Genomic DNA, 24,455 nt, shown 5'->3' with positions numbered 1-24,455 from the left:
GCATTGTAGCGAGAGAAGATGTGGTGTAGTGTTCAAGAAGTAGTGCAGTGCCGTCTACAGTTAGTGCTAACTAGCGCACGGATCAGTCTCGGGATCCGGGGAGAACTCCAGAAGTTTACAGAGCCCAGACCAAGGCAATTTTTTGTCGACCCTCCATCCAGCCATTTTCCACTCAGGAACAACCACACCACCAACACGGCCATTGACAATTTGCTAACGGAAAAGGGTCCGCACAATTCCACCATGGCCGACCAACATCCCACATATTTAGAGCCGAGTGAACTCGGCACCAAGGACTAGTACGTACGGCATCTACCCCGCTACCCCTCCCAAGATTTTTTCTGTCCCTCTCCGCAACCTAACACCACCTACCTGCTTCTTTCTGGTGTGAAAATGAAAACCAGACTAAGACTAACCCGATAAACCAAAGCTGGGAAACCTACTACGCGCGAACCCTCTCGCACCTCTCCACCAAACAACCCGCTCCCGCCGTCGCGTCGTCGTCTTCCTCGACCAACCAACCCACCCAGACCCAGACCCAGACCCAAGCCCTCTCCTCCTCCTCCGACGAGGAAACCGACGACGACGATGAAGTCGACGACGACTCCGACCCCGGCACCTCCTGGTTCTCCGAACACAACGCCCCCGAAAAGGTCCTGGATTTCCTCACCGACGAGACCTTTCCCCTCGCACCGTGCAACACGCTTCCTGGGCGTGGGCATGCCGCGGAGGGCGAAGCCGGGGTCCCATGCGAAGCGCCGCCGCCGCCGCACCAACCCTCCATCCTCGACCTAGGCACCGGCAACGGAAGCATGTTGGCGCTGTTACGGAAACGCGGGGGCTTTCGGGGCGCGCTAGTCGGCGTGGATTACTCGGCGCAGAGCGTGGAGCTCGCGCGCCGGTTGCAGGCGTTGCGGATCCATCGGGCTTATCTTTCGGATTCTGATGATTCTGGGGATGAGGATGAGGGGGAGGGGGAGGCGCACGGCACAGGGGCAAAGGAGGCGGGGACGGAGATTCGGTTTGAGGAGTGGGATATCCTCTCTTCTTCTGAGGATGAGGCGGGTGTGGTGCCTGAGGGGTTGGGGTGGTTCCCCTATGAGCAGGGCGGGTTTGATATCGTCTTGGATAAGGGGACGTTTGATGCGGTTTCTTTGTCGGCGGAGGTGGTGTCGGGTTCTTCGGGGCAGGGGCAGGGGCAGGGGGAAGGCGAAGAGAGGAAGCGGGGAAAGATGGTGCAGAGGCGCGTCTGTGAACGCTACCCCGGGATTGCGCGGGGGTTGGTCCGTCCCGGCGGGTTTCTTGTGGTCACGAGTTGTAATTGGACTGAGGAGGAGTTGGTGGAGTGGTTTACTGCTTCTGCTGCTGCTGCTATCTCAGCGGGTGGTGACGGTGGTGACGGTGGTGACGGTGATGGGCGGAAGGATAGGTTGGTGGTTTGGGGCAGGGTTGAGTATCCCAGGTTTCGGTTCGGGGGCAGGGAAGGGCAGGGTGTCTGTACGGTTTGTTTCCAGAGGGTTGTTTCTTAGATCTCGGGGAGGTTCTATCACTATGGACTTGAGTATGCCATCGCGCTTTTTCTGGGGTGTGGGATCTGTAGTGGTGTAGTACCTCTCGATCGGAATTCCTCCGGGGTAAGTGTATCATCGTGTATACACTCATGTGTTGTGGTAGAGATGTTGATGATTTCTGCAGAGAAACATTTACAGAGGTCCATGGTGCGGTGTCCACTGCTGTTGTACCCACCCCCTACCGGTAATTACTCCATAATTGATTGACTTTCCTCAATAGGAAGAAATGCTATCCTCGAGGCCTTCAATCAGGGTCTATCACCCAGAAGCTTATCTTACAATTGGGGGCGAGACTATAAGCCACCAAAAAGAAAAATGACGGCCATTGATGTGCGAAATGTCGTTTTTAGTATGGCGTTATGCAAAGCAAACGAATACCTGCAACTGGCAAGGTGAAGAATTGCCGACAGGGCAACCAACTGTCGGGAGATTTTGTGCTGACTGGGCTGTTGACAGGTGGTCGGTCTCATCAATCGGACCACCTCTGCGGCTGCAGATCCTCGTCGGAAAACAATGCGTCTCCCAAGGTATGAGGATTTTGGCCGAACGTTCGAATGGCGAGCGTATCTAGCTTTCCGCACGCCGCCCGCGGAATTGGATTCCTGCCTGACTTGTTGATGGTCAATTGTTTTTTCTTTTTTTTTTGTTGGCGGCCTGTGAGCTACTTTCCCTCGATCCTGGAATCTAGAACTCCACAGTATTAGCATCAACAACTGCAAGAACAACTGCATCCAATGCGTTTCTTGGCGCAGAGGCGCAATTGCTTCAGACCAACACAACAATTTTTGTCAGATTTTCTGAAACCTGTCTCTCCCAGTTATTTTACCCTCTCTTTTGTTGCAGCAGCAGCAGCAGCAGCAGCAGCAGCAGCAGCAGGAAAAGGGATTGTGCAATGATGGACCTCCGGCAGAAGTGAGGTCAAAGTGGATCCCTCTGGAATGTGCACGTCATCCAGGTTTGGGATTCTTTTTTTTGTTTCTCCCCCCAAACTGGGCAGCAGTTCTTCAACAAGGATTCTGATGAATGCTGACCGCTAGACAATCCAGGTTTTTCTTTTTTATTCTCATGATGGGCAACAACATCTCCTGAAATTTTTTTTTTCTGCAAAACCCGGTTCGGTTCAGACTCCGATGCCCGCGTGCCTGGCAATCCTTCGTCGATCAGGAACGACCGTCGGAAGGGAAGGGGGGAGGGAAGGGAAGGGGGATTTATTTTCGCCAGGTCAGCAGTCGGACAGTCGGACAGTCAGATGGTCAGGCTCAGCGATCGTGACGTAGGATGATCCATCGATAGGGTAAGGGTTAAGGGATGGATAAAAAAGAGGAGTACGGAGTAGGGGAAAGGGTGATGTGATGGGCGACTCCACTTGAGGGCCACGGCCAGACTGTCTGTCAGCCCAGCTCGTAAACAGATCAGGGAGACTCAGAGTCCACCATGGGTTTGAGAAGTGGACAGAATTCCACGCAGTCGGGAGGGAGGTAGGTCCACGACTTTGTATCATCTCATCCAAGAGGGGTGAGAGACATGTCACGGGGTATCCAGAAGGATTAATTGATCGACTGAGCAACTCAGTAATCCTGGTGAGGAGAGAGCAGAGGAGTTGAGTTTAAATTGGCTTGCTGACTGGACTGGAGATAAGGTCGGGTTCAACTGGCAGTTCGTGGTAACAGTGCTGTACCGATCGAATGTACGGAGTACTGTACCACCGCATAACGTTACCAGTTACCAGTTATCGTGACCGTACCGAACTCACCCGGGGCGGGCGCTTCCCCCGGCCCCTCCCTCCAAGCCCCGTACAGTACGGTCAGCTGGTGGAAATGACATCATGCTCCCCACCCTCTTCCAGGCCCTAGACCGGTCGATGGAGGGTGGCGTAATTACGGTATGGTCATGGCTGGCTATCGACGGCCACGGGGGCGGGAGGCCCCGATCTGCCTGAGTGATTTTTGGGAAGTCGCAGGTTGTAAGCAACAAGCAAGTTACACACTGCACACTGTGTCCGGGCCCATCAATGATTGTTCGTGGCACAATGAAATCCGTCTTCAAAAGGACTTTCTTGTTTGACTTTACTTTTTTTTTTGTTACATGTATTACAACTTCTGAATAATTTCCATGATCCTTATTCAACCTCCCGATGGTTTCTTTGTGAAGGAGAGAAACAAAGAATGAAGAATGGATGAGCCAGACTGAGGAAGAGGAGAGAGGAGGAGGAGGTTCGGAGGATTTGGCCATCTTCCCATTGCAGACGCACCAGCTGATGGGTCATTGGGTCCTAACAACGTACTGTCCTGAGTAGCCTCGCAGGTGACCGGAGCTGTGCCTTTCTCCGCCTCCAACAAAAACAACCACCACCACAATAATAACTCTGCTGCAGAGTCATGCCAAAACACTACAACAGTGAGATTATTCCCAAAAAATTTGTTTGAGTGTGAACGTCAACTTTTTTTTTTTTTTTTTTTTTTTTTCACTGAAACTTGGGGAAATTCTTCTTTGTCTGGACCCAATCATTCTGAAATCCGGGCGCTGGCTGATATCATCCACGATTCCACTTCTCGGAAGGCAGATGCGAGTGGAGCAAATAACATCCCAGAACTGCCTGGTTTTGCTGCTCCTTCTCCGTTGTCTGTTGCTGGGTTGTTAGTCAGGAACCGGTCCAGCCCTGACTGCCCTTGAAAATTAATTTGTTCGCGGTGTTCTCAGAAATCCATTCGCTGGTGTTTTCTTGTTGAGTGGGTTTGGAGATGGGGTAGTTTGGTCTTTTCCAGAATCAACCGAAGAACTTCGTTCTGCTCTGCTCATTCTCTGCTTTGCTTTTGCCTGGGGAAAGACCCGCGTGGACAGACAGCTTTGGGAATTTTTGGTTTTTGGACGGTAATTGAGTCGAATCCAGAGCGGATCGCCCGACCCCCGCATTGCTGGTTTACTAGCAAAAACCCAATCCAGTCATTTACAACCAATCCTCTCTCATGAGTTTTGCCTATTTCGTTTTAAATTGCATGGGGAAGGAAACCAAAATAAATTCATAAAAGAGGGGGAATTCGACAAAGGAAGAGAGGGAGACAGTGACCAAGATGAATCAACAAGATCAGGTGAATTGAAGGAGAAGGAAAAAAAATCCCCCCGCAAAACTGTACTGACTAGAGAATCCCTATCTGTACTCCGTAGTCTCTACCTATGTTATAACTAACTACAGTAACAATCCCCCCTCTCTTGGAAAATAGAATTAAAAATAAAAATAAAAAATAAATTTAGCAATCAATTCCTGGGTATTGATGACTGATACAATGTAATTAACTCAGCTAAACTATCGCCGATTCTCTCTTACTATCAGTATTATCAGCAAGTAACAATAATAGTGCAATTCGTACTTCTTACTCAGTACTAGACTGGACCTCGTGCAGCCATCCAATCCATTCATTCACTTGTTGTATTCATTCATTCCTCTGCTGCTGCTGCTGCTGCTGCTGCTTGACTGACTTACTTACTCTGATCTCCTCTTTTATTTTATTTGGACTATTTTTATTATTTTTTCTTTTTCCCTTTTTTGTCCCTCTTGCTCTCTCTCTCTCTCTCTCCCCCTTCGACCCTTTCCCCTCTTACTTGCAATTTCCCCTCTCTGCCTCTTCCTCTTTCTCCTCTTCTTCTACAACGCTTCCTTTCTCTCTCTCCCTTCCCCTTCTCTACATCAACTCTCTCCACCTAACTCCCATCTTCCTCCTAATCATATCCCAATTGACTCCCTCTCCCAATTGCCCCCGTTAAATCACTCACGCACTCTCTTGTGGTTGGCCCTGAACCTTGCTCGTGGTTAGCCTGACAGGTACCTGCTCTGCCGCTCGTATCCCTGGATTTTGCCCGCCAGCTGAATTTCTTTGCCTCACTTCTTTTTCAATTTATTTCTCATTTTCTTCCCTCCACCTCCCGCTTCCTCACTACTTCTCGACTACTCAACTACTACTATCCCTCCACCACCTCCGCTCAATCATATCACCCAGAATCACTTTCTGGTGCTAATCAATACTACTACCTCTGGACTGCACGGGATTGACAGCCCGACAGTCCACGTACTAAATATGGCCTCCTTCAAGGTAACGTGCTGTCTTGTCTTTTCCCTGGACTTTCTCCGTGGATGGCGTGCTCTGCGGACCACCAGCGCTATTGAATCCACCCCCCCCAGACAATATGTCCGACTAACAACTCCGATCTTCCATAAAATAGGAATTGTCCCTCTCTCGCCCTCTTCCTCAATCCAACTCCCGTCACCACTCCCATTCCATCTCGCTCGGTGCGGTCAACGCCAACCATCGGGTGACTCGTCGCAAGAGTGTCACCACTGCCGCTGCTGCTAATGCGGCCGCTGCTGCGGTCGCTGCATCCTTGAAAGAGTCGGGCGATTCCATGGGAATTCCGATGCCCGCACACCGCCGTGGGAGTCGGAAAGGCTGGGAGTCCAGCTCGGTCGGAGCCCCCTCCGGCTTCGGCTCTTATCTGTCTCGCAGCATGAACAGCCCCAGCCAGGAGCCCCCGGTCGCTCGCAAAACCTCCCCTTCCCAGACGACCCCCATCGTACCCCCCGCAACGATCTCCGAAAACACCGTCCCAGATTCCTCGGATCCCAGTAACCCAGCGGCCAAGCCAGTCACCACCAAGAACCGCAACCGCCGGGCCAGCGAAGGTGCCCACCTGGTCAAACCCGAGGGAAAGCGATCCATGGCCGAGCTTCGCTGCGAGCGTTGCGGGAAAGGGTATAAGCATGGCAGCTGCTTGTCCAAGCATATGTGTGTATCCTCCCCCCATGCCATCCGGCCATCGGGCTCGGTCCGGAGCAAATGCGCCATGTCGGCTCTGCCTAAGGTCGCCTTCGTGGCCATTCCGCTCCCTCCAACTCTCTCTTCATCGTGGTGGATCGCAGTAAATTGACGTTTCTTGGAAATACAGGTGGGAACATGACCCTGCGTGGGCCATCACTTCGAAACTTTTGATCTCCAAGCACCAACAGGTGCAATTGCTGGAAGCCGCCTCTGTGCTGGTTACCATGACTCAGGATCCCGATGAGAACGCAGAGGCCGACTCGGAGATCTCATCCTCCTCACCGGACGCTTCGTCGGAGCTGCGGGAGGGTCTCAGTTCCGCGGAGACGACCCCGCCCCCAATGGACGAGGACGATGATGACGATGAGGACATGGCCATGGAACCCACGGCTGACAAGCGCTTCAGCGTCAGCAATGCCTCAGGTCTCTTCTCTCACTCATATCAGTCCGGCCCCTCAAGCTCGTTTACGAGCAGCGCTCCCTGGGCATCCCCAGCATTTTCTCACATGCGGCACTCGAGCATTGACACTCGCCCCTCCACTGCGGAAGCCAAGTTGCACGAGGACGACGAGGCTGACCTGGCAGCCGCCATCGGCCTCTGCAATTTCGGCACCCCTCGCATGGGACCAGTGCCGCTGTCTCCTAGCGTGCCTCCAGTGCCTTCCCTCCCGACTCGATTCCTCGACCAACGAAGTCCCTCGGACAGCCAAAGCCACAGCTTAGACCAGTCCAACGCAGGCCTTGCCAACTCCGCCTTCTCAAACACCACTTCCAACCTCTTTCTCTCCCTATCTTATAATCCTTCGCTGTCTTACAAGGTCTCCGATGAGCGCGAAGTCCGAACGGGTGGTGCTGCAACCGACCGTGCCAAGCGACAAACCCGCAACGCCGACGTCGATTTCAGCAGTCGGCCAGCCCAGGCAGACGACGATGACGATGGCATTTTCGGCCGCATGGAAGAATAGATGCAACCCTCATGACCCGCCATCACACTCCTTTCACCCATCGCTCTCCTATCCGATCTCCCTTCTTCTATCTTCCCGCCGAACCGCTGCACTGACAGCCATCCACCACATCACCCTGATGACATGTACGAGATTGCGTGACTTTTTGTAAATGTTGATATTCTATTTTCTCGTGTTGGAGTTGGAACACCCCTTTCGCATGTATCGCAGATTTTCTATATCTATTTGTATAACCCCAGCGCCGGCTGTGACTGGATTGTCTGCCGCTACCACTCTTGCCGCACACCCACTGACTGACTGACTCCACCTATACCAATTTCATATGTTTTTCTTGTTCTTTGTGCATTGTCCACTGTACTTTTTAGTCCATGCGGGGAGAAATTTTCCGAAGCGACTGCAGACACGCATCTTGTCCTGCAGTTTTTGCATTTGGGTTGTTGTATTCTTCGGACTTGGCGGAAAGTGTTCTGGTCTGATCAATATCCGGGGTGAATCAAACCCAATCCACGGCCACTCCAACGGCGACTGGTCATCTGCTATCCATCTCTTGTCGTCGAGTTTCACGGTATCGACCGACTCCATCTCATTTTGCCTGGAAGAATCGGGCGGGGCGAATTAGTTCTGATTGGGACTGGTTCATGTTCTGCTTCGTCTTTTCTGTTTGTATAAAGGGAAATCTTATTTTACCTGAACTATATCAATCCAACCTCGTTGAGTCAATTGACTGAAATTGATGTTGCCCTGTAGACATAGTCACTAGCGCTTGTTCCTACCGAAGGTGTAATGGTTGTTGATTAATGCAATGACTAGGGGAATAGTAGGTACAGTATGATCTCTACTCACTGCTGAAATGAACTTCCGTGAACTTCGGACGATCTGCTTTGGTCCAAGTTAGGGCTTGTGCTTCTAGCTGCATCCCGAGCCAAGATAAAGCTGTCTTATTCGGTTTCTTCTCGCCGTCCCCCACCGCCTTTGCGAGTCACCCAGTGGATGGAACCTCGAGCCTGGTCGACGATTGTTTTCTGATTCAAGTCAGAATCCACGTGAACGAAAGGAACTTGAAAGAAGCACATGCTGATGTCTGAAACAGCTCGGTAGCCTCAGTGACCGCTGGCGGATTTTCGGCTTCTCTGCCCTAAGACACGATTGGGGGTCACCTCGAGGGTCGTCGAAATGCGTTGAGTGTAGCACCCGAGGTCTACGGATATGCACGGGTTTATCATATGGCGCTTGTTCCAAATTGCTAAAGGATACATTTACGGGATGTTGACCCGGAGCGGAGCTGTAGATGATTGGGGGCTGGTACGGTTGTTGTTCTGTGAGCTGGCGTCGAGCTTGTGTTCTGTGGGTTGAAGGAGATATGGAGAGGAGCAGCTCTCTTATTGCGGATATAGGGTTGCAGTGGCCTCCCCTCTCAGTCAACGCACATCAGACCTGAACGAGCAAAGCTCAATTGCCTAGAAGGGTGCTGCAGGAAGTATGGCGGTCAGTGATCACCGGATACCTTCATGCGTCGATCCGTTTCATATACTCATGGATAAGAGAAGCTGACTCTAATTCTTTCTAGCTGGGGCTTTGGTGATGACTGCAGAATCAAAAAGATCTAGCGGCGTCAAACGCCTACGATGAGTGGTATGAGCTTGAAGAGAGGGTTCAGGGAGCTTGCATGTTAACACACCCCTTATGAAAGCTTGTACTTCTCAGTGCCCACGGCAACTCCCACAACCCCCTCCCCAACCATCTCCAGCCCAGCCACAAACCCACAGAGCAACGACGCCAGCACAAACACCGTAATACTCTCCCCGATCTCCAACCACGAGCCCTCGTCCCGCACGCGCCAGAAGAACCGCAGCGTCAGATAGTCACTCGCGGCGACGACCAGCACAAAGAGCGCCCCAGGCCGCAGGCGCAGCGCGCGCGTCAAGAGCCCCAGGTTCGCCGAGACGAGCACAAAGGGGGCCAGGATCTTGAGGACCAGAAGGGCCCCCTGGCTGAAGGGATCGAAGACGGGCAGGAGACGCAGCACGGCGTCGAGCGAGAAGGAGGAGATCGAGGCGAGGTTCCCGGTGCTGAAGAAGGCGGAGTGGAACAGGTAGAGGAAGAACAGGGCAATGCGCAGGTCGGAAAAGCGGAGGGGGCGGAATTGTGGTGCTTCTTGGGTGATAGATGGGGATGCGGGCTGTCGCTGGTAGGCGAAGACTTTGGACTCCAGCTGCACCCAGGTGAGGAGTGTGCCGCTCAGGCAGCAGTAGAAGAGGCCTTCGTAGGAGATGGTAAGGATTATGAATAGCGGGGCGAATGCGAAGAAGAGGACCACTAGTTGATAGATGTGGTGGCGTCTGGTCCGAAGAGCGAAGATCGGGAGGATAAAGGACGTCACTGTTCAGTAGGGTTAATGTTGTTATTATGCCTCAATAGTGGTGTACTGACCGAGTAGTGTCCATCCTAGAATCTGTGTTGGACGAGGGAGTCCTTCTCGAGACTGCAAGGAGGCCGCTGCGGACCGCGTCGTGAATATAGCCAGTGGTACTAATCCGACCTGGAACATCAGGAGCAATCTTCCTAGTCGGTCAGTCTCGATCACATTTCCTAATGACGCTTGATGGAGTATTGTCGGCTCAAAGATGATATACAAGACACCGCAGGAAAACATGAGGAGCCCACCCAGGGTGCTATCCGACATGTTAGTTGACAATCGTCTCGTTATAGCCGGGCTTAACATACATCAGAGTAATATCCTCCGTTTTCATGGCCGGAAGAAGGGTGAAGATGCTCATAGAGCCACATTGGACTGCCCACACCAAACATATGAGCCGATTGGCACGGATGAATTTAATACCGTAGATAGCGGGCCAGAACAGGGCGAGAATGTAGATGAGCGTGTAAATCCTACGATCACAATAACTTTGAACCTGTTGATAGGTAAATATAAGGTGCGCACGAGCAGGGTACCGAAGCTTACTATAGCCTCCAAAAGCAGGCCCAAGAGCATCACACCAGCCGCATCTGCGATCACGTTGCTGGCGGATATCCGCTTGGAAAGTGCCCTAATGGCTTGGGTCCAGGTATCTTGACAGGCCCATACCTCAGCCCAGAACAAGACCGGGAATATAGCGTACGCATAATATTGCACCGGAGACTTCTGCGAATACAGTCTCACCAGAAGAGCAAGACCAACAAATCCCATCACGATGAGGCGGACAGTAGAACGTCTTGGCTGGGGACTAGTACCCGAACTTGGTAGGTCAAAGTGACTGAGCGCGTTCGTAAGAGCGAAGGCCATCCACCCCAGATATCCGACGCTAATCAGAGCTCGAAGAAAAAGCCAATCATAGGTCTGTAGGTACCGCAAGCCCTTAAGAGACAGGTCGATCAGATCCTCACAGCCTTGAATCGCTTCCTGAGGATGCCCCTGACGAATTGCAGTACGGATGCGAGCAATTCGTTCCTCTTGATTTGGATCTTGATCGTGACTGAGCGCCGGAAAAGGCACGTACCAGAGCTTTGAGGCCATCATACGACTTTCTCGAACTCGGTACGTCTCCAAGATCTCCAGCGCATTGACCAGCATCGCGTCCGCCAGACTGGACTCGTCCGCATCGAGATAAGGCAACGGAAGGCGTCCGACCGAGTTCACGGGAAACGGAATCCCCGCCAGATATGCAATCAGCGCCGCAATATCAGCCTGGGCGACATCATGCCTCTGCACATGATCCAGCTGCCAATCGGCAGAAAACGCATCGTGCCCAACCGCAACGCTGCCCACGGGCTCTACCCTGGGACGGGCCACTCCAGCGCCCCACGCGATGAGGGGCGTCCTGGTGTTATCCGGATGCCCATCCCCGTGGCTGCCCCAATCGCTCATCCCATGATCCGCGGTGAAGATAAAGGCCGTCCGATCGTCTCCAAAGAAGGCCTGGAATTCATCGCAGAACTCCCGCACACCGTTGTCGACAACTTGGAGATTGTGCAGATATTCGCGCGAATAGGGCCGATAAGAGTGGCCGGAAGTGTCCAGTCCAAGCAGATGGAGGAAGAAGATGTTCTGATCTTGTCTCAGGGCAGTCTCCAAGTTTGGATCCTCGGTGGCGGAACGGAGCAAACGCTTCACGCGGTCGAAGACCCAGAGATCTAGCTCGGTGGCATCCTTACTGTAATCTTCCGCGTCGGCGCTGTACATGTCTGTCTCCACGCGGCCCGGTGCGGCCCCCTGCGCAAACATCGGCAGGATGTCGGGACTGCCCCAGCTCCACGCATGTCGGCTGCGGTTCAGCACGCTGTCGAAGCCCACTGGGTTCAGCTTCCAGCCCGTGGTTACGGCGGAGACGTCTTCGTAGAGGCCCGCGAGAAGGGCCACATGGCCTGGGCGCGACTCGGTGGGTACTCTGGTATGAGACACTCCGAAGGTACCATGATCCAATACTCGTGAGCGCAGAAAGGGAGCCAAGTGGCGTGGTACCTGGGCCGACCCATCTGTAGGGGCGTCTGGGGACGGGTCGGGGAACTGTTGAAAGGTCTTGTCCGCGCGGAGCCCGTCAGCTGGTGTGCAGCCACCATTTCAAAGAATTAGAACCATCGACTGTCCACAAGATACTGAAGGGGAGAGAGAAATGGGGATGATCTCCCCTACCGACAAAAAGCACGACGCGTTGAGCAGGAGGAGAAGTCTGGACGCGGTGGGCCTTCATGCCCCCGACAACGGGGCTCACAAAGTAAATGTCGAAGATAGAATAGACATAGAGCAAGTGGAAAACAACGGCGACCCCCAGAAACTGCGAGCGTTTTAACCGTGCCATGTCTGTCTGCATTGACCGAAGGAGTGATCGATATCCGGTAATAATTCCTTCGGCATTGCTTTCATTGTGTTGGAACAGAGAAAGGAGACGGACCTGGTAGACACCACGTGATCCGATGGACGGAATCGGTAATTTCACTGGCGCCTAAAAGTTAGTGGCAGTCAAGATGGCGCTATTCCGGGCGGCGCAGGGGTTCGGCATACAAAGGAGAAAAGATCGATATTGCCAAGTAACCACTCTGGTATATTTGAACTGTTAATACGCTTGGAACTACAAGACTAGGTGTTTGAAGTCACAGACGTACTACTACTCGTATGACAACTGAAGGTAATGGAACCATCTTGGTCCATAAGTTTTAGGTCTGTTCTCGACTTGGTGTTTTGAGACGAGCTCACTGTACGTACGGTCCATACACACCTCGGCGATGTAAGACGTTCGTCTCCCCCATATCACCTCCACAACTCTGTAACCGATAATATATAGATAGGAGACTTGCCTTTACTTGAGATACAGTCTTCTCAGAAACATCAGAATCATTTTCGTTTCCGACGAAGTGGCAGAGCCTCAATCAAACAGGGCCGCATGCGTTCAACATTCTACCTCGTGAGTCTTGCATTCTTGCAGTACCGTCTTCGTAACTCCCATAAATGGTCTCAGAGGCGTTCTCAGTCGGTCCACCGTCGAGCATACTGCAGCTGATGCGCTACCCAAGAGCTGATAGACCGGATTCCCTCTGCTAAACAAGACAGACGGAGGGAAGGCGGGGTTCCACCTCGATCTCGACTTCGGCCGGAACGGATCGACGCGGGTACCTTCCGGTCAGGATTTAGCGTGCATCAATACCGGGGGCACTGGCCCGTGCCATGCCTTCTGTATACCTCCTGTATGACCGTATAGGACAATACAACAGCCGGATCATCGATCTACTGACCATACCATATTGTATTCAGAATTGAGCATGGACAGGCGGCGCAGCACCGGATGGCAATAATCCAGGGTATCGACCTGCTATCCCCATAAATATGACGGTATCTGCATTGGGCGACTGCTGATCTTTACATCGAAATCTTCAAGTCATACACTTCTAGTACACAAGCAATCACAAGTTCCCCTTAGAACAAGAAAGAGAGGGTTGTTGTTAAGTACAAAATCATGTATGTTCACAAGAGTTTCAAGACACGGTCCAGAAGGAGAAAAAGAAATTATACCGGCATTTTGTCTCACATCTCGCCCCCAAAAATGGACACGAGACTTCAAGGTCAAAGTGGTTTGAGAGAGACAACCAAATGAATCTGATTAGTGGAGAGGTATCAAACGAAGTAATGAAGTATATGATGGGACTTTTTGTGGGTGGATGGGGTGGGGGGGAATAGATGGAAAAAAAAATAATAAACGCTAATCCCTCCAAGAAGCATGATATCCCGCACCCCTCCCCTTAAAGCCTCGGATTCGGCCTAGCCCCTCGCAACTCCGTGGAACTCCCGTATGTGATGAATGGAAGGTTGAAGTAAAATGAGACAGAGAACAAATCAGAAGTAGTCGTTATGCATGCATGTACCCGTACCGCCCCCTCTCCCGTCCTTTGTGTGACCAGTTCGCCCCGTGTTTGTCGTGTACATAGCATCATGACTCGTTCGGAGGCCCGCCACTGGGGCCGCTGGTGTCACCAAAGACCGGAAAATTGTTCGACATGTCGGCCCAATCCCATTCGATGGTCATCGGCATCTGCCACAGATCTTGTGGTACGAAGGGTTGCTGGAAGGACGAAAGGGGATTGTCGGCAGCGGCCGTCGGAAAGGGTGGCTGCTCGCCAAATCGCACGCCGTCCAAGTTGTGTGGGCTGAGCATTTCAAAGTCGGGGCCCAGGTTTGTAAGGCTATGTATAGTTTCCTGAAGATTCGGGGGAAGACCGCCACCGGCTGCAGAGAAGGCTTGGTCGGGAACGAAGTTGCGTGCTGCAGTGGGTGAGTTGCCCGTGGGCTGATTATTCTGAGCCGTCGGGTACGAAGACGATGCAAGGGGTACTGCGGTTCTGGCCAAGGAAGGCGCATCTGATGCTCTGGTGGCGGGGGTCGTTGGAGATTGGGTTGTATTAGATGGTTGTGGCTGTTGCGCGTTCTTAGGATCATCGGAAGTGGCCTTGCGCTTCTTCTTCGAGTGTGACTCCCTCTCAGCCTTGTCGAGGACTACCTGCGCGATCCGTTCAAATTCACCACAGAGAGTGAGCATGCGTTTGATGCTTCCATTTGATTCATCGGATACCAGCGTCGACAGGAAATTGACCACCACATTCATCAGCTTCACATCAGAACGCGCTCGTGCATCGTTGGGATTTTGGAGGATATTAGCGAAAAGGGTAACCAATGCGGAGACCGGATAGTATAGTATCAACCTAGAGGGGCCTGTTAGCAGACAATCGTGCAGCTCAACAAGATGGGTACTGACCAGACACATGCAAAGTCGCCTTGCGGTATATATTTGATGAGATTGATGGACGCTCGAGCAGCGGTCACGCAAAGGACTGCTGACAAGAATACCCTTGGATTCAAGGGCCTGGCATTGAGGCCTTGGATGGCATAGTTGGAAAGACGGCTTGTCCAGTACCCATGATGGACAGACATTCGGTGGATCGTTGTCAAGCAGTTGTAATAAGCAAAGTGGAGAACGACAACATGCAGGATCAACGGGGTATGAGTTGCTTTGATCTCGTTCTCGGGGCGGAAGTCAAGTGGTATGCTGTCCTTCCACTCTTCGAGTTCTTTGTCAAGCTCTCCAATCGTATTCAGCAATTCCCCATCCGACTGTTTTGATGCCTTCGCCGAATATAGTCGCTTGTATACTCGACTCCCAATGGTAGCAAAACGACACATCGACCTGAAGAGGTTGAACTTGCTCTTTCCATCTGACAGTGGCACATTGCCAATATTGTCAGGGGGGTCTTCACTCGGTAATTCGACGTTCATGTCATCATCGTCCTGAACTGGTGGACGGCCGGAACGGAGACATAAACTGGGTCGGAGGTCAGCGAACGCAGTGCAAAGGAGAAGGGCTCGGCTTACTCTTTATCCAGCAAATAAGCAATCCAGAACACCCGCTTTCGTTGTTCGACTTCTACGGGATTCAAACCGAACCCCGAGCCGCGCTTATGCAACCCTATGCTGTGGGACAGCCGAATCGCTGCCGCGACAAGGAAGAAAGATGGTTGTGGGTTAGGGGTACCTTGCAAGAAGAGTGACTGGGACCGTGTCAACAATCTATAGCAGCACTCAACGAAGACCACTTACCATTCCCAGCAAGGCCTGGACGCTCAGCAGATCCGTGTTCCGCATCGTGAGCTCAGTTAGAACGGCCATTGCGTTTTTCAGGTAAAGCCACGCCTTCTTGTCTTCCTCTTGTGGCACCAGATTATTCATGACCCGGATTCTGTGCGCGATCGCCAGCACGACGTTGATGCTAGCCCACCAGCCGGAGCCTTCATACGGATCCCGAGAGTATTGCCGCTCTACTAAATGCATGAAAGTTGGTTCGTGAAAAAGCGGAAACATGCAATTGAAGTTGGCGAAGAAGTCCTGGAAGAGGGACATGGCCTCTTCTTTAGGAGGCAGCGGCTTGAAGACTCGACGGGCGAATATATCGCTGAAGATCTCAGGCTTCCAATACATCCACTTGTTGTCATCGATGTATGCGGAGGAAATCATGTCCTGGAATGACGAGTCGCCTGTTTTCTCGTTCACCCATTGTATGCCTTTCGGAGAGAATATCGAGAATCCCGACGACGATCCTGTTATAGCAGGTGAGCTTTGCATTTCTGGGCCATCTGATATTGATGCATGTACTGACCAATGTATCTTGTTTCTCCACAGTTATTCGTCACAAGCGAGCACATCATATCCGACAGACCTTCGACTTCATTTTCAGATTCCTTCGGCGATTCCGGAGACGTGGGAGCTGTGTGCGGACTTGACTGTGATTCGACCCGAGGGGTAGAGTGATGCGAGGAGGCTTGTTGAGACTGGCTGTTGGAGTTGGAGGCATTGAATTTTCCTGGGCTTCTGGGTAGACTCAGACCACCGTTCGCCAGAGATCGATCTGCAAGACGTCTTTCTAGGGTCCCAAGGTCAGTTTTTCCTCCATCTTCCTCTGACAGCAGGCCCGAAAGGCGTAGTAGCGATTCCATCCTCCCTAATCGATTTTCCAAGCCTTCGATGTATTTGGCACTGCAGGACCCCAAGTTGTTAGCGCAGAATCGACGACGGTAGCACAGCCGGACGAGGAGCGCTCACCCTTTAGGTGGATTTCGCTTTTTCTCTACCTGGGTAAAGACACAGTCGGTCTTGTAATTGATGCAGTGGGAGCACTTGGGCATCTTGCCATCGCATTTGATTTTCTTCTTTCGACACATATCGCAAGCCTGTATGAAGCACGATCAGCCCATCGCCGACCCGACGACCCAGTAACGTCAAACCACACGATCAGCGACTCACCCTTGCGATCCTCCTTCTCTTGGCGTCATTGCTATCATCACCCATGCCCATTGCGGTATCATCCTGGAACGCCGCATTATGATGCGCGGAGGGGATCGGCGAAGTGTCGTGAGGATAGCCGCCGAAGAACTGCTGCTGCTGGTTCATGAGCATGGGCATGTCGAAGCCCATGCCATCGGGGCCTTCCCCGATGCCATCCATTGCGATGGGAGCGAAGACAGGAAAAGGTTCCCAAATGTATAAGGAGAATTTCTATGACGGAGTGGAGTTTCTAGACCGAGCGGGTATGATTTGAGTCGAGTCGAGAATGGGCTGAATGCGGGGTTACTTTTCCCGGCGACGACGTCAATGAAATGCAGATGCAAGCCAACCGTTGATTATTCACGATAAGGAATGACTAGGGTGAGCCGATCGAGTAGCCAGTTTCGATGAAGAATTGCGCATCCACCGAGTCAAGAAAGCGGCGGAGTTGAAGGGAAAAGAAAATATAAAGTTAAAAAAGAAACGGGACCCTAAGGACAGGAAGAAGAACAATGATGAAGTCGGTCGGGGGAGGAATGAATTAGTTTTGGTTAGCGGGATGGGACAGACAGACTGAGGGTGGATTGAGTAATCCACACTGACTGACTGCAGTGCTTGCTTGCTTCCCTTAACTTCCTTTCCCCGATAAGTTGCAAGCACGTGGCGACTCGGGCTACTTTTTCCCTTCTCTCTTTTCGGACTGCCTGACAAAGGAGAGGAGAGGAGAGAGGAAAGGATCCAGATATGAAAGAATGATAGGGGAAGAGAATATTCAGGGGTGGAGGACAGTCAAGGACGACAGCTTGACTGAGTTGATTATTGTGGGATCGAAGCAATAATGGGACCGGATCAATTCTCAAATCTGATCCGAGAGCTGACTGACAGACCAGAGGGAGAGTTAAAAAAAAAGAGAGTTGAGACACACAAGCTTACAGATTATTGCATCCGGACGGAGATAGCTTGCTATCTCATCCACTGCCATATATGTTAGTTATTGCTTGCCATATACGTCTTTAGTCCAACAGTTAGTCAGAGAATAATGACGGTAGCCTGGTGTTAGTACTCCGCATTAGCTCCTTTGATCTTCATCTTGTCATGAGAGTCTGATCGTATCATCTGGCATCAAGCTTCGATGGAGGGTGTCCGAATACGAGAACGGACGGAAGTCGTTAACCCCGAATCTCCGTGGGTAACGGAAGATGGAAGGCTTTCTCTCCGTCCGAGCCCGCTTTTTACCTTTCCTACAGACTAACTTAGGTGCTCCGTAAAGAAGCTGTGACTCCCGGCCTTGGCTGCCATGGCCTGCTTGACTGCCCGCTTGCCTGCCTGCCTGCCTGCCTGCCAGTGGCCGTTCCACTTTCTCCCTTTCTCTATGACTAAATTCTTTATCCATCCATGCGTTTCTGCCGTTCTGCATACTGGGTTGTTGTTTGATTGTTGACACCTGTTAACCTGCAATATCCCTGGCTCGGCTTGGCATTTGACTCTGTACAGACCTCATCTTATGATTAGAGGCTCAAACATCCCAGGTTGTCCTGGTCTACCATTACCCAGACCTATCACATGTCACACAAGGTGGATCAGCGAGGTCTATATAATTATACGACAGGCATACGACGAGCACATGCAGAGCTAGCTACTCGTCAACGCTTCGGCCTAGGCTCCAAACCAGATGTGTGCCAATAAATCATAGCTATACATTCAAGAGTGGCGATCTCATCAGTATACAGTAGTAGTGTAAATACAGGTCTCCCATCAGGAGCGTGCCCAAGGGATGTATTCCCCGGATCAGAAAATTTCCACCAACGCCTCGCTATGCGCAACCAAAGAAGAAACTCTTGTACAATGGTGGATACGTAAATGTACCCTATCGTCGTTCACAGCATGGAAATGCTTCACTGAAGACTCTCCGGTCGGAACGAGAATTTAAAGCTGCTTGTCGAGGAACTCCTTGGCCTCGTTGATCTTGGTGGCCAAGTAGGGGCTGCCACCACGATCGGGGTGGTTGAGCAGCATAAGTTGACGGTGCTTCTTGCGAACCTTGTCCTTGTTCAAAGTGCGTTCCCTAGACAGTTCGTTAGGCAAGATCCTCGCCATTCAGTATGTGGTAGTCTGGGAAGCTTCGACGTACGGGAGTTCCAGGATCAAAGACGCTTCGCGACGGTTCATCCGAGGTTCAAATCCTCTAGATATCAATTAGTGCTTTGTCCTTGCCCGACCACAGAAGCAAAGCCAGCTTACCCCTTGTAGAATGCCTTGCCCGCCGCGCTCATACCGCCTCTAGACCGTTGGAGAGCGACATAGCCTGCGCGACCCTGACCGAGGAAGAGAAGGTTAGCCCACTGACAATCCACAACCACTCAGAATTCACTTCAGACGTACCAGAAAGGCAGCAGTAGCAATACCAACACCGTAGAGAAAAGCAGACATCTTGCAGCAGTAGCGAAGGTGACCCGGAAAATGAGTTGCTTGGGGGAGGCGCAAAAGGGATCTCGAAGTTGTGACGTTGGGGAAGGAGAAGCCGCCGCAGTCCAGATAAAAAATCGGAGCCGCGCCGCATCCCCCGTTTGGGTTTAGTGCCGGCTGCTCCACGCTTCTCAATTTTTTGAATGGCGGTTCCTGTCCTGGACATCAGATATCTTCTCGACACGACGGTGGGATTCAGGAGGTTCACTGCGGCTTCTGTTCATTCATTTTCCAGTGGTACTTTGCGACAGTACTTCTCACTACCGTCATTATTACAAAGTCGCCGTTTGAACTTTCCACGCGATAAAATAGCCCATCATGAGGTGAGTTTGCCTTTATCTTGAGTATCGTTATCGCTACTGCTGTGGCCATTTTTTTTCTGACGAACAACACCGATAGAGTCGAAACCTGCCACTTCTGCTCTCGCCCGGTTTACCCTAGCAAGGGTATTCAGTTCGTCCGCAATGACGCCAAGGCGTTCCGTTTCTGCAGAAGCAAATGATAAGTCCCCTCTTTCCCTCACGCTTTCGTGGTGCCATCATCTCAAGAACGAAACTGACATCCCCATTACCCACCAGAACTTCAAGGCTAAGCGACAACCGAGACGTGTGAAGTGGACCAAGGTCGGTCGTGCCGCCAAGGGCAAGGAGATGATCGTCGACTCCTCCCTCGTCCTGTCCCAGTTCGCCAAGAAGCGCAACGTCCCCGTCAAGTACGACAGAAACCTGGTGGCCGCTACCATCAAGGCCATGGAGAGAGTGGAGGAGATCCGGCAGCGCAGAGAGCGGGTCTTCACCAAGCGTCGGTTGGCGGGCAAGCTTGCGCGGGACCGCAAGCGCGAGGAGGACCGCAAGGTGGTGGCCTCGGGCGAGCACCTCATCCGCAAGGAGCTGCGCGAGCGCGAGGAGGGCCAGCTGGCCGCTCTGGACACGGGCAAGACCAGACTCCACGGCGAGGAGCGCATCAGAACAGGAAAGAGGACCAGAGTCTTGGTCGACGGAACTACGCAGGAGGAAATGGATCTCGACTAAAGGGTCTTTTTGGGTTCTTACGTTTCTTTCTCCCCGGCTGCCCGGTCGGGTTCGATACCTTGAGGTTATGAATGGAGTTGGGTTTTGTTCAATGTTAAGCATTTTGCTTTGTCAAAAAGTATCCCAGTGGTTTCTCTTGTGTCATGAACTTTCATGTCCACTTGTTATATTCTTTTCGCTGTCATTATATGGGCCTAATCATATAGAGATATTGATAAATTTGTCGACTCGTCCAGCAGCAGTGGCTCCGAGCATCAGGTAAAGTCTCCGGTGAAAGACAGTAGATTGGCTGTGGTCGCAATTTGCTCATGCTGGATGTGTTCTAGATCTTAACTAAACAATCAATGTCCGACTCTGAAATCTTATTCTAAGCAAAACTCTGGTCCTCAGAAGTATCCAAGACCAATAACAGTGTTTCCAAGCCGAGCGGTGTCTAAGACTAACAACGTATCCAAAATCAACATGTCCATGACGGAGTCCACCAGATTCCTAAGGATTCTGGCCGGTCCTCAATCACTAATGCACAAAGGCGGTGGGAGCCTGATGACTCAGCTGATTCATCGGAACGGCGAAAAACGACCGAGCGAGATGACCTCTTCGGCGGGAAGACGATCGTTCGTTCCGGCACGAAATCAGCTCCATCTAAAGAGCTTCCCCTCTCCCTCCGCCCCCCTCCCCGCCACCACCTTTTCTTTTCTCCTCTACACCTCGTGCTTTTGGAAACGAGCCTTACACGGCAACTACTGGTCTACCTGTGCCATTGATATTCGAGTAGATCAAAAACCACGTACGCTCTATCGCGCCACCCATCTAAAACTGGTCGCCCTCCCGGGCCTTCGGTACCCTTCACCTCCCCCTCACAATCATGGCTTCCTTGCTTCGACGGCCAGGCAATCTCGCCCGGTACTCGAGGAGAGTAGCCGACAGCGTCTTCCGCGCCGGGCCGCTCACCGTGCATGCCCCCCAATCCCGCGTCTCGGCCCTGATCCTCGCGCAACGAGCGCGCACATACGCCACGCAGCAGCCCGGCGACAACGGCTCGAAGCCGCCAGCGAACGGGAATGGCCAGAACAAGAAGACGGAGGGCACAAATGGTCAATCTGGCAATGCCAAGGCGAAGAACACCCCCCAGCACGCCATCACACCCGAAGACGAGCAGCTGCTCAATCGGTTCGTCGAGGAGATGAAGACACGGATGGATTTCGAGCCGGCTAAATCGATGGTGGAGGAGATGCGACAAAAGTGCATGGTCTGCGGCTTGAATCCAGACATGAGGTCTTACATGGAACAAGTTGTCCAAGGGAAGACTCCGTCCGTGATGAAATTCATCAAATTCGCCAGGGATGTGAGCAATATCTATGATATGAATGAGGTGTATAAGCAAGAACAATCTTCAGACGCCAACAAGGGATCTTCACAGAAAGCTACCAGTGGCAAAGAAGATCCTGAGTCTCCTAGTCCTCGGCACCAGAAGTTTTTGGAGGAAGTTGAGGCCTTTGAAGCAGAGGTCAAAGCCGTGCGGGAGGCGTTCAAAAGAAAGTGGGGAGACGATCCCACCAAATACCCGAAGGCGGACCTTGAAGCCATGGAGAAAGAGGTGCAGGACAAGCATAACAAGTTCTTAAGGGATCACACAGACCCCAGCAAACACACGAAGGCGGACATTCAAGAAATGAAGAAACATCTGGATGATCTCAGGAAAAGACGAGCAGAAGCCCGGGCGGCATCTGGGAAAGGGCAACAGCAGAAAGACGGGAAAGGACAGCCCAATGGCGAGCCACCCAAGTTCAGCGAGATCAAGCTTGATGTCCCGTCAATCTTGATCGGTTCCCTCGTCTTCTTCTGGTTTTATACCAGCCTGTTCCCTTCGGAGAACAAACAGGATATCACTTGGCAGGAGTTTAGAGCGGATTTCCTCGAGAAGGGCTTGGTGGAGAAGCTAGTTGTGATCAACAACAACCGAGTGCGAGTTTATCTGGATCGTGATGCGGTTGCCAGCGTATATCCCGGCTCGCCTGCTCAGAATGGCAGCTTCTACTATTTCTTCAGCATCGGTTCTGTCGACAGCTTTGAACGGAAACTTGATGCAGCGCAGGAGGAACTCGGTATTCCAAGCGCGGAGCGAATTCCCGTTCAATATTCTGAGGAGGTTCCATTGGCAGCTACACTTTTGTCTTTTGCTCCTACGGTCCTTCTTCTCGGCGGTCTCTTTTTCCTGTCGAGACGTGCAGGCGGCGGAGGTGGCCAGAGCGGTATTTTCGGCATTGGCAAAAGTCGGGCCAAACGGTTCAACCACGAGTCGGACATCAAAATCAAATTCTCCGATGTGGCTGGCATGGACGAAGCGAAAGTGGAGATCATGGAGTTCGTTAGCTTTTTGAAGAACCCTAAGAAGTTTCAAAAACTGGGAGCCAAGATTCCTCGCGGTGCTATTCTATCGGGCCCTCCTGGTACAGGTAAGACCTTGCTTGCCAAGGCTACTGCTGGTGAGTCTGGCGTTCCCTTCTTCAGCGTCAGCGGCTCTGAATTCGTCGAAATGTTTGTTGGTGTCGGTCCTTCGCGTGTGCGCGACCTCTTTGCCAATGCCCGTAAAAACACTCCCTGCATCATCTTTATCGATGAGATCGACGCGATCGGCAAATCGCGTTCCAAGAATCACATGGGTGGTGGAAATGATGAGCGCGAGAGTACTCTGAACCAAATTCTCACCGAAATGGACGGTTTCAACACTTCCGATCAAGTGGTCGTGTTGGCTGGTACGAACCGACCCGACATTTTGGACAAGGCTTTGATGCGTCCCGGTCGATTCGACCGACATATTTCCATCGACCGACCTACCATGGATGGTCGCAAGCAGATCTTTGCTGTCTACCTGAAGAAAATCGTGACCAATGAGGACATCGAGTACTTGAAAGGACGACTTGCGGCCTTGACCCCTGGATTTGCAGGTGCTGACATCGCGAACTGTGTGAACGAAGCGGCACTCGTTGGTTTGTCTCCACCCATCTCTTTATGCTAGACGCAATGCTAACTCTTACGTGCAGCGGCCCGTGAAAATGCGGAGAGCATTACCATGAAGCACTTCGAGCAGGCGATCGAGCGTGTAATCGGTGGCTTGGAAAAGAAATCACTTGTACTCTCTCCCGAGGAAAAGCGTACAGTTGCATACCATGAGGCTGGACATGCTATCTGTGGCTGGTACTTCCGTTGGGCCGATCCTCTTCTCAAGGTTTCTATCATCCCCCGTGGTCAGGGAGCCTTGGGCTACGCCCAGTACTTACCTTCCAACGGTGATACCTACTTGATGAACGAGAAGCAGATGCTGGACCGTATGGCCATGACGCTTGGTGGCCGTGTCAGCGAAGAATTGCACTTCGATACCATCACCACTGGCGCCAGTGACGATTTCAACAAAGTAACCAGGATGGCCACCGCCATGGTGACCAAGTATGGCATGTCTCCCAGTCTTCGTTATATCTTCTACGAGGAGGACCCTCAATCGCAGATGCACAAGCCTTTCTCGGAAGAAACGGCGCGCAATATTGACATGGAAGTCCGTTCAATCATTGCCAAGGCACACAAGCAATGCCGCGACCTCCTTGAGGCGAAGAAGAAGGAAATCGGCATCGTGGCCGAAGAACTTCTGGCCAAAGAAGTTCTCAGCCGAGACGATATGATTCGTCTTTTGGGGCCGCGGGAATGGCCCGACTCTGGCGAGTTCGCCAAGTACTTCGATGGTCGCTCCGGCGCCACGATTGCTCCCCCCGAACCGACCCAGACGGACGACAGCGCCAAAGGAAAGGATGGACGTGACTCAACGCCACTCCCACCATAAACCCATCGCCGGGTTTCTTATCTCGTCTTTTCTATTTGTGTGTCTATTTGGAGCAGGGAATACTTTCATGGCTGATGAGGGGAACATACATCGCTTTTTTTTTTTTCTTTTTTCTTTTTCGATTCCTTCCATCTTGTTTAGGTCTTGTATTTATTTTTCTTGATTTTCCAGTCACGGAGCATCTCCTTTCAATCTTCTCTCAAATCGTTTTCTGGAGGGGGCTCAATGCATCCCACACTCCTTCAAATCTACCTCTTCCCTCCTGTATCAACAGTGGTCGGCCACGCCCATAAATACCAAGCGTCATGCTTTCTACCCCCAGCGCACGCTACGCCCCCTCTACTTCCAACCTTTCTACCATACCTCCATCTGGTACTGCAGTGGCCCTGTCTAGATTGCTTTCCCTCTTCCTCACCACGCTCGTGGATGCCCTCCTTCGGATGAGCAATGGGGATGTGTCTCGTGTATGATGTGT

The 24,455-nt window shown here is 52.0% G+C and overlaps 8 protein-coding genes across 8 annotated transcripts; 5 read left to right on the top strand and 3 right to left on the bottom strand.

The window, feature by feature from the left end:
• Positions 1 to 151: 151 nt before the first annotated feature.
• BO66DRAFT_386233 (putative S-adenosylmethionine-dependent methyltransferase) lies at positions 152 to 1,529 on the top strand (the record flags this gene model as incomplete). Its single annotated transcript, XM_025646174.1, has 3 exons — positions 152 to 299; positions 431 to 1,176; positions 1,210 to 1,529. The coding sequence occupies exons 1-3, from the start codon at positions 244 to 246 to the stop codon at positions 1,527 to 1,529; spliced, it is 1,122 nt and encodes a 373-aa protein (XP_025497933.1). The 5' UTR covers positions 152 to 243.
• A 4,115-nt stretch (positions 1,530 to 5,644) lies between these two features.
• On the top strand, positions 5,645 to 7,347 carry BO66DRAFT_416174 (putative C2H2 finger domain protein; the record flags this gene model as incomplete). Its single annotated transcript, XM_025649579.1, has 3 exons — positions 5,645 to 5,659; positions 5,790 to 6,349; positions 6,510 to 7,347. The coding sequence occupies 3 exons, from the start codon at positions 5,645 to 5,647 to the stop codon at positions 7,345 to 7,347; spliced, it is 1,413 nt and encodes a 470-aa protein (XP_025497932.1).
• A 161-nt stretch (positions 7,348 to 7,508) lies between these two features.
• On the top strand, positions 7,509 to 8,072 carry BO66DRAFT_248294 (uncharacterized protein). The gene has a single exon (XM_025642924.1). The coding sequence runs from the start codon at positions 7,670 to 7,672 to the stop codon at positions 7,964 to 7,966; it is 297 nt and encodes a 98-aa protein (XP_025497931.1). The 5' UTR covers positions 7,509 to 7,669; the 3' UTR covers positions 7,967 to 8,072.
• Positions 8,073 to 9,028: 956 nt separating this feature from the next.
• On the bottom strand, positions 9,029 to 12,143 carry BO66DRAFT_337101 (GPI ethanolamine phosphate transferase 1; the record flags this gene model as incomplete). The annotated part of the gene is made up of 5 exons (XM_025644315.1): positions 9,029 to 9,726; positions 9,778 to 10,019; positions 10,072 to 10,259; positions 10,310 to 11,886; positions 11,978 to 12,143. 5 exons carry the CDS (start codon positions 12,141 to 12,143, stop codon positions 9,029 to 9,031), a joined length of 2,871 nt encoding a protein of 956 aa, XP_025497930.1.
• Positions 12,144 to 13,766: 1,623 nt separating this feature from the next.
• On the bottom strand, positions 13,767 to 16,828 carry atrR (transcription factor atrR; the record flags this gene model as incomplete). Its single annotated transcript, XM_025651588.1, has 7 exons — positions 13,767 to 14,535; positions 14,589 to 15,152; positions 15,203 to 15,378; positions 15,428 to 15,924; positions 15,984 to 16,360; positions 16,427 to 16,554; positions 16,628 to 16,828. The coding sequence occupies 7 exons, from the start codon at positions 16,826 to 16,828 to the stop codon at positions 13,767 to 13,769; spliced, it is 2,712 nt and encodes a 903-aa protein (XP_025497929.1).
• A 1,500-nt stretch (positions 16,829 to 18,328) lies between these two features.
• On the bottom strand, positions 18,329 to 19,119 carry pam18 (putative mitochondrial DnaJ chaperone (Tim14)). The gene is made up of 4 exons (XM_025648470.1): positions 19,031 to 19,119; positions 18,890 to 18,963; positions 18,780 to 18,833; positions 18,329 to 18,713 (listed from the first exon to the last, which is right to left on the bottom strand). Exons 1-4 carry the CDS (start codon positions 19,076 to 19,078, stop codon positions 18,575 to 18,577), a joined length of 315 nt encoding a protein of 104 aa, XP_025497928.1. The 5' UTR covers positions 19,079 to 19,119; the 3' UTR covers positions 18,329 to 18,574.
• Positions 19,120 to 19,289: 170 nt separating this feature from the next.
• BO66DRAFT_432939 (ribosomal eL24 family protein) lies at positions 19,290 to 20,455 on the top strand. Its single transcript, XM_025650670.1, has 3 exons — positions 19,290 to 19,437; positions 19,514 to 19,615; positions 19,686 to 20,455. The coding sequence occupies exons 1-3, from the start codon at positions 19,433 to 19,435 to the stop codon at positions 20,143 to 20,145; spliced, it is 567 nt and encodes a 188-aa protein (XP_025497927.1). The 5' UTR covers positions 19,290 to 19,432; the 3' UTR covers positions 20,146 to 20,455.
• Positions 20,456 to 21,010: 555 nt separating this feature from the next.
• On the top strand, positions 21,011 to 23,980 carry BO66DRAFT_337143 (ATP-dependent metallopeptidase FtsH/Yme1/Tma family protein; the record flags this gene model as incomplete). Its single annotated transcript, XM_025644318.1, has 3 exons — positions 21,011 to 21,460; positions 21,764 to 23,135; positions 23,190 to 23,980. The coding sequence occupies 3 exons, from the start codon at positions 21,011 to 21,013 to the stop codon at positions 23,978 to 23,980; spliced, it is 2,613 nt and encodes an 870-aa protein (XP_025497926.1).
• Between the last annotated feature and the right edge of the window lie 475 nt (positions 23,981 to 24,455).

This window comes from Aspergillus aculeatinus (assembly GCF_003184765.1).
Source record: "Aspergillus aculeatinus CBS 121060 unplaced genomic scaffold BO66scaffold_89, whole genome shotgun sequence".
Taxonomy (NCBI): Eukaryota; Fungi; Ascomycota; class Eurotiomycetes; order Eurotiales; family Aspergillaceae; genus Aspergillus; species Aspergillus aculeatinus.
This window is presented reverse-complemented; position numbering and strand designations above follow the sequence as displayed.

Bases quoted from the DNA above. Each gene is read 5' to 3' on its own strand.
- BO66DRAFT_248294 (XM_025642924.1), top strand. From the start codon at position 7,670: ATGTTTTTCTTGTTCTTTGTGCATTGTCCACTGTACTTTTTAGTCCAT.
- pam18 (XM_025648470.1), bottom strand. From the start codon at position 19,078: ATGTCTGCTTTTCTCTACGGTGTTGGTATTGCTACTGCTGCCTTTCTG. The intron at 18,964-19,030 runs GTACGTCTGAAG...TTCCTCGGTCAG, and splicing joins TTGCTACTGCTGCCTTTCTG to GGTCGCGCAGGCTATGTCGC. The intron at 18,714-18,779 runs GTACGTCGAAGC...CGAACTGTCTAG, and splicing joins TCTTTGATCCTGGAACTCCC to GGAACGCACTTTGAACAAGG.
- BO66DRAFT_432939 (XM_025650670.1), top strand. The intron at 19,616-19,685 runs ATAAGTCCCCTC...CATCCCCATTAC, and splicing joins CGTTTCTGCAGAAGCAAATG to CCACCAGAACTTCAAGGCTA.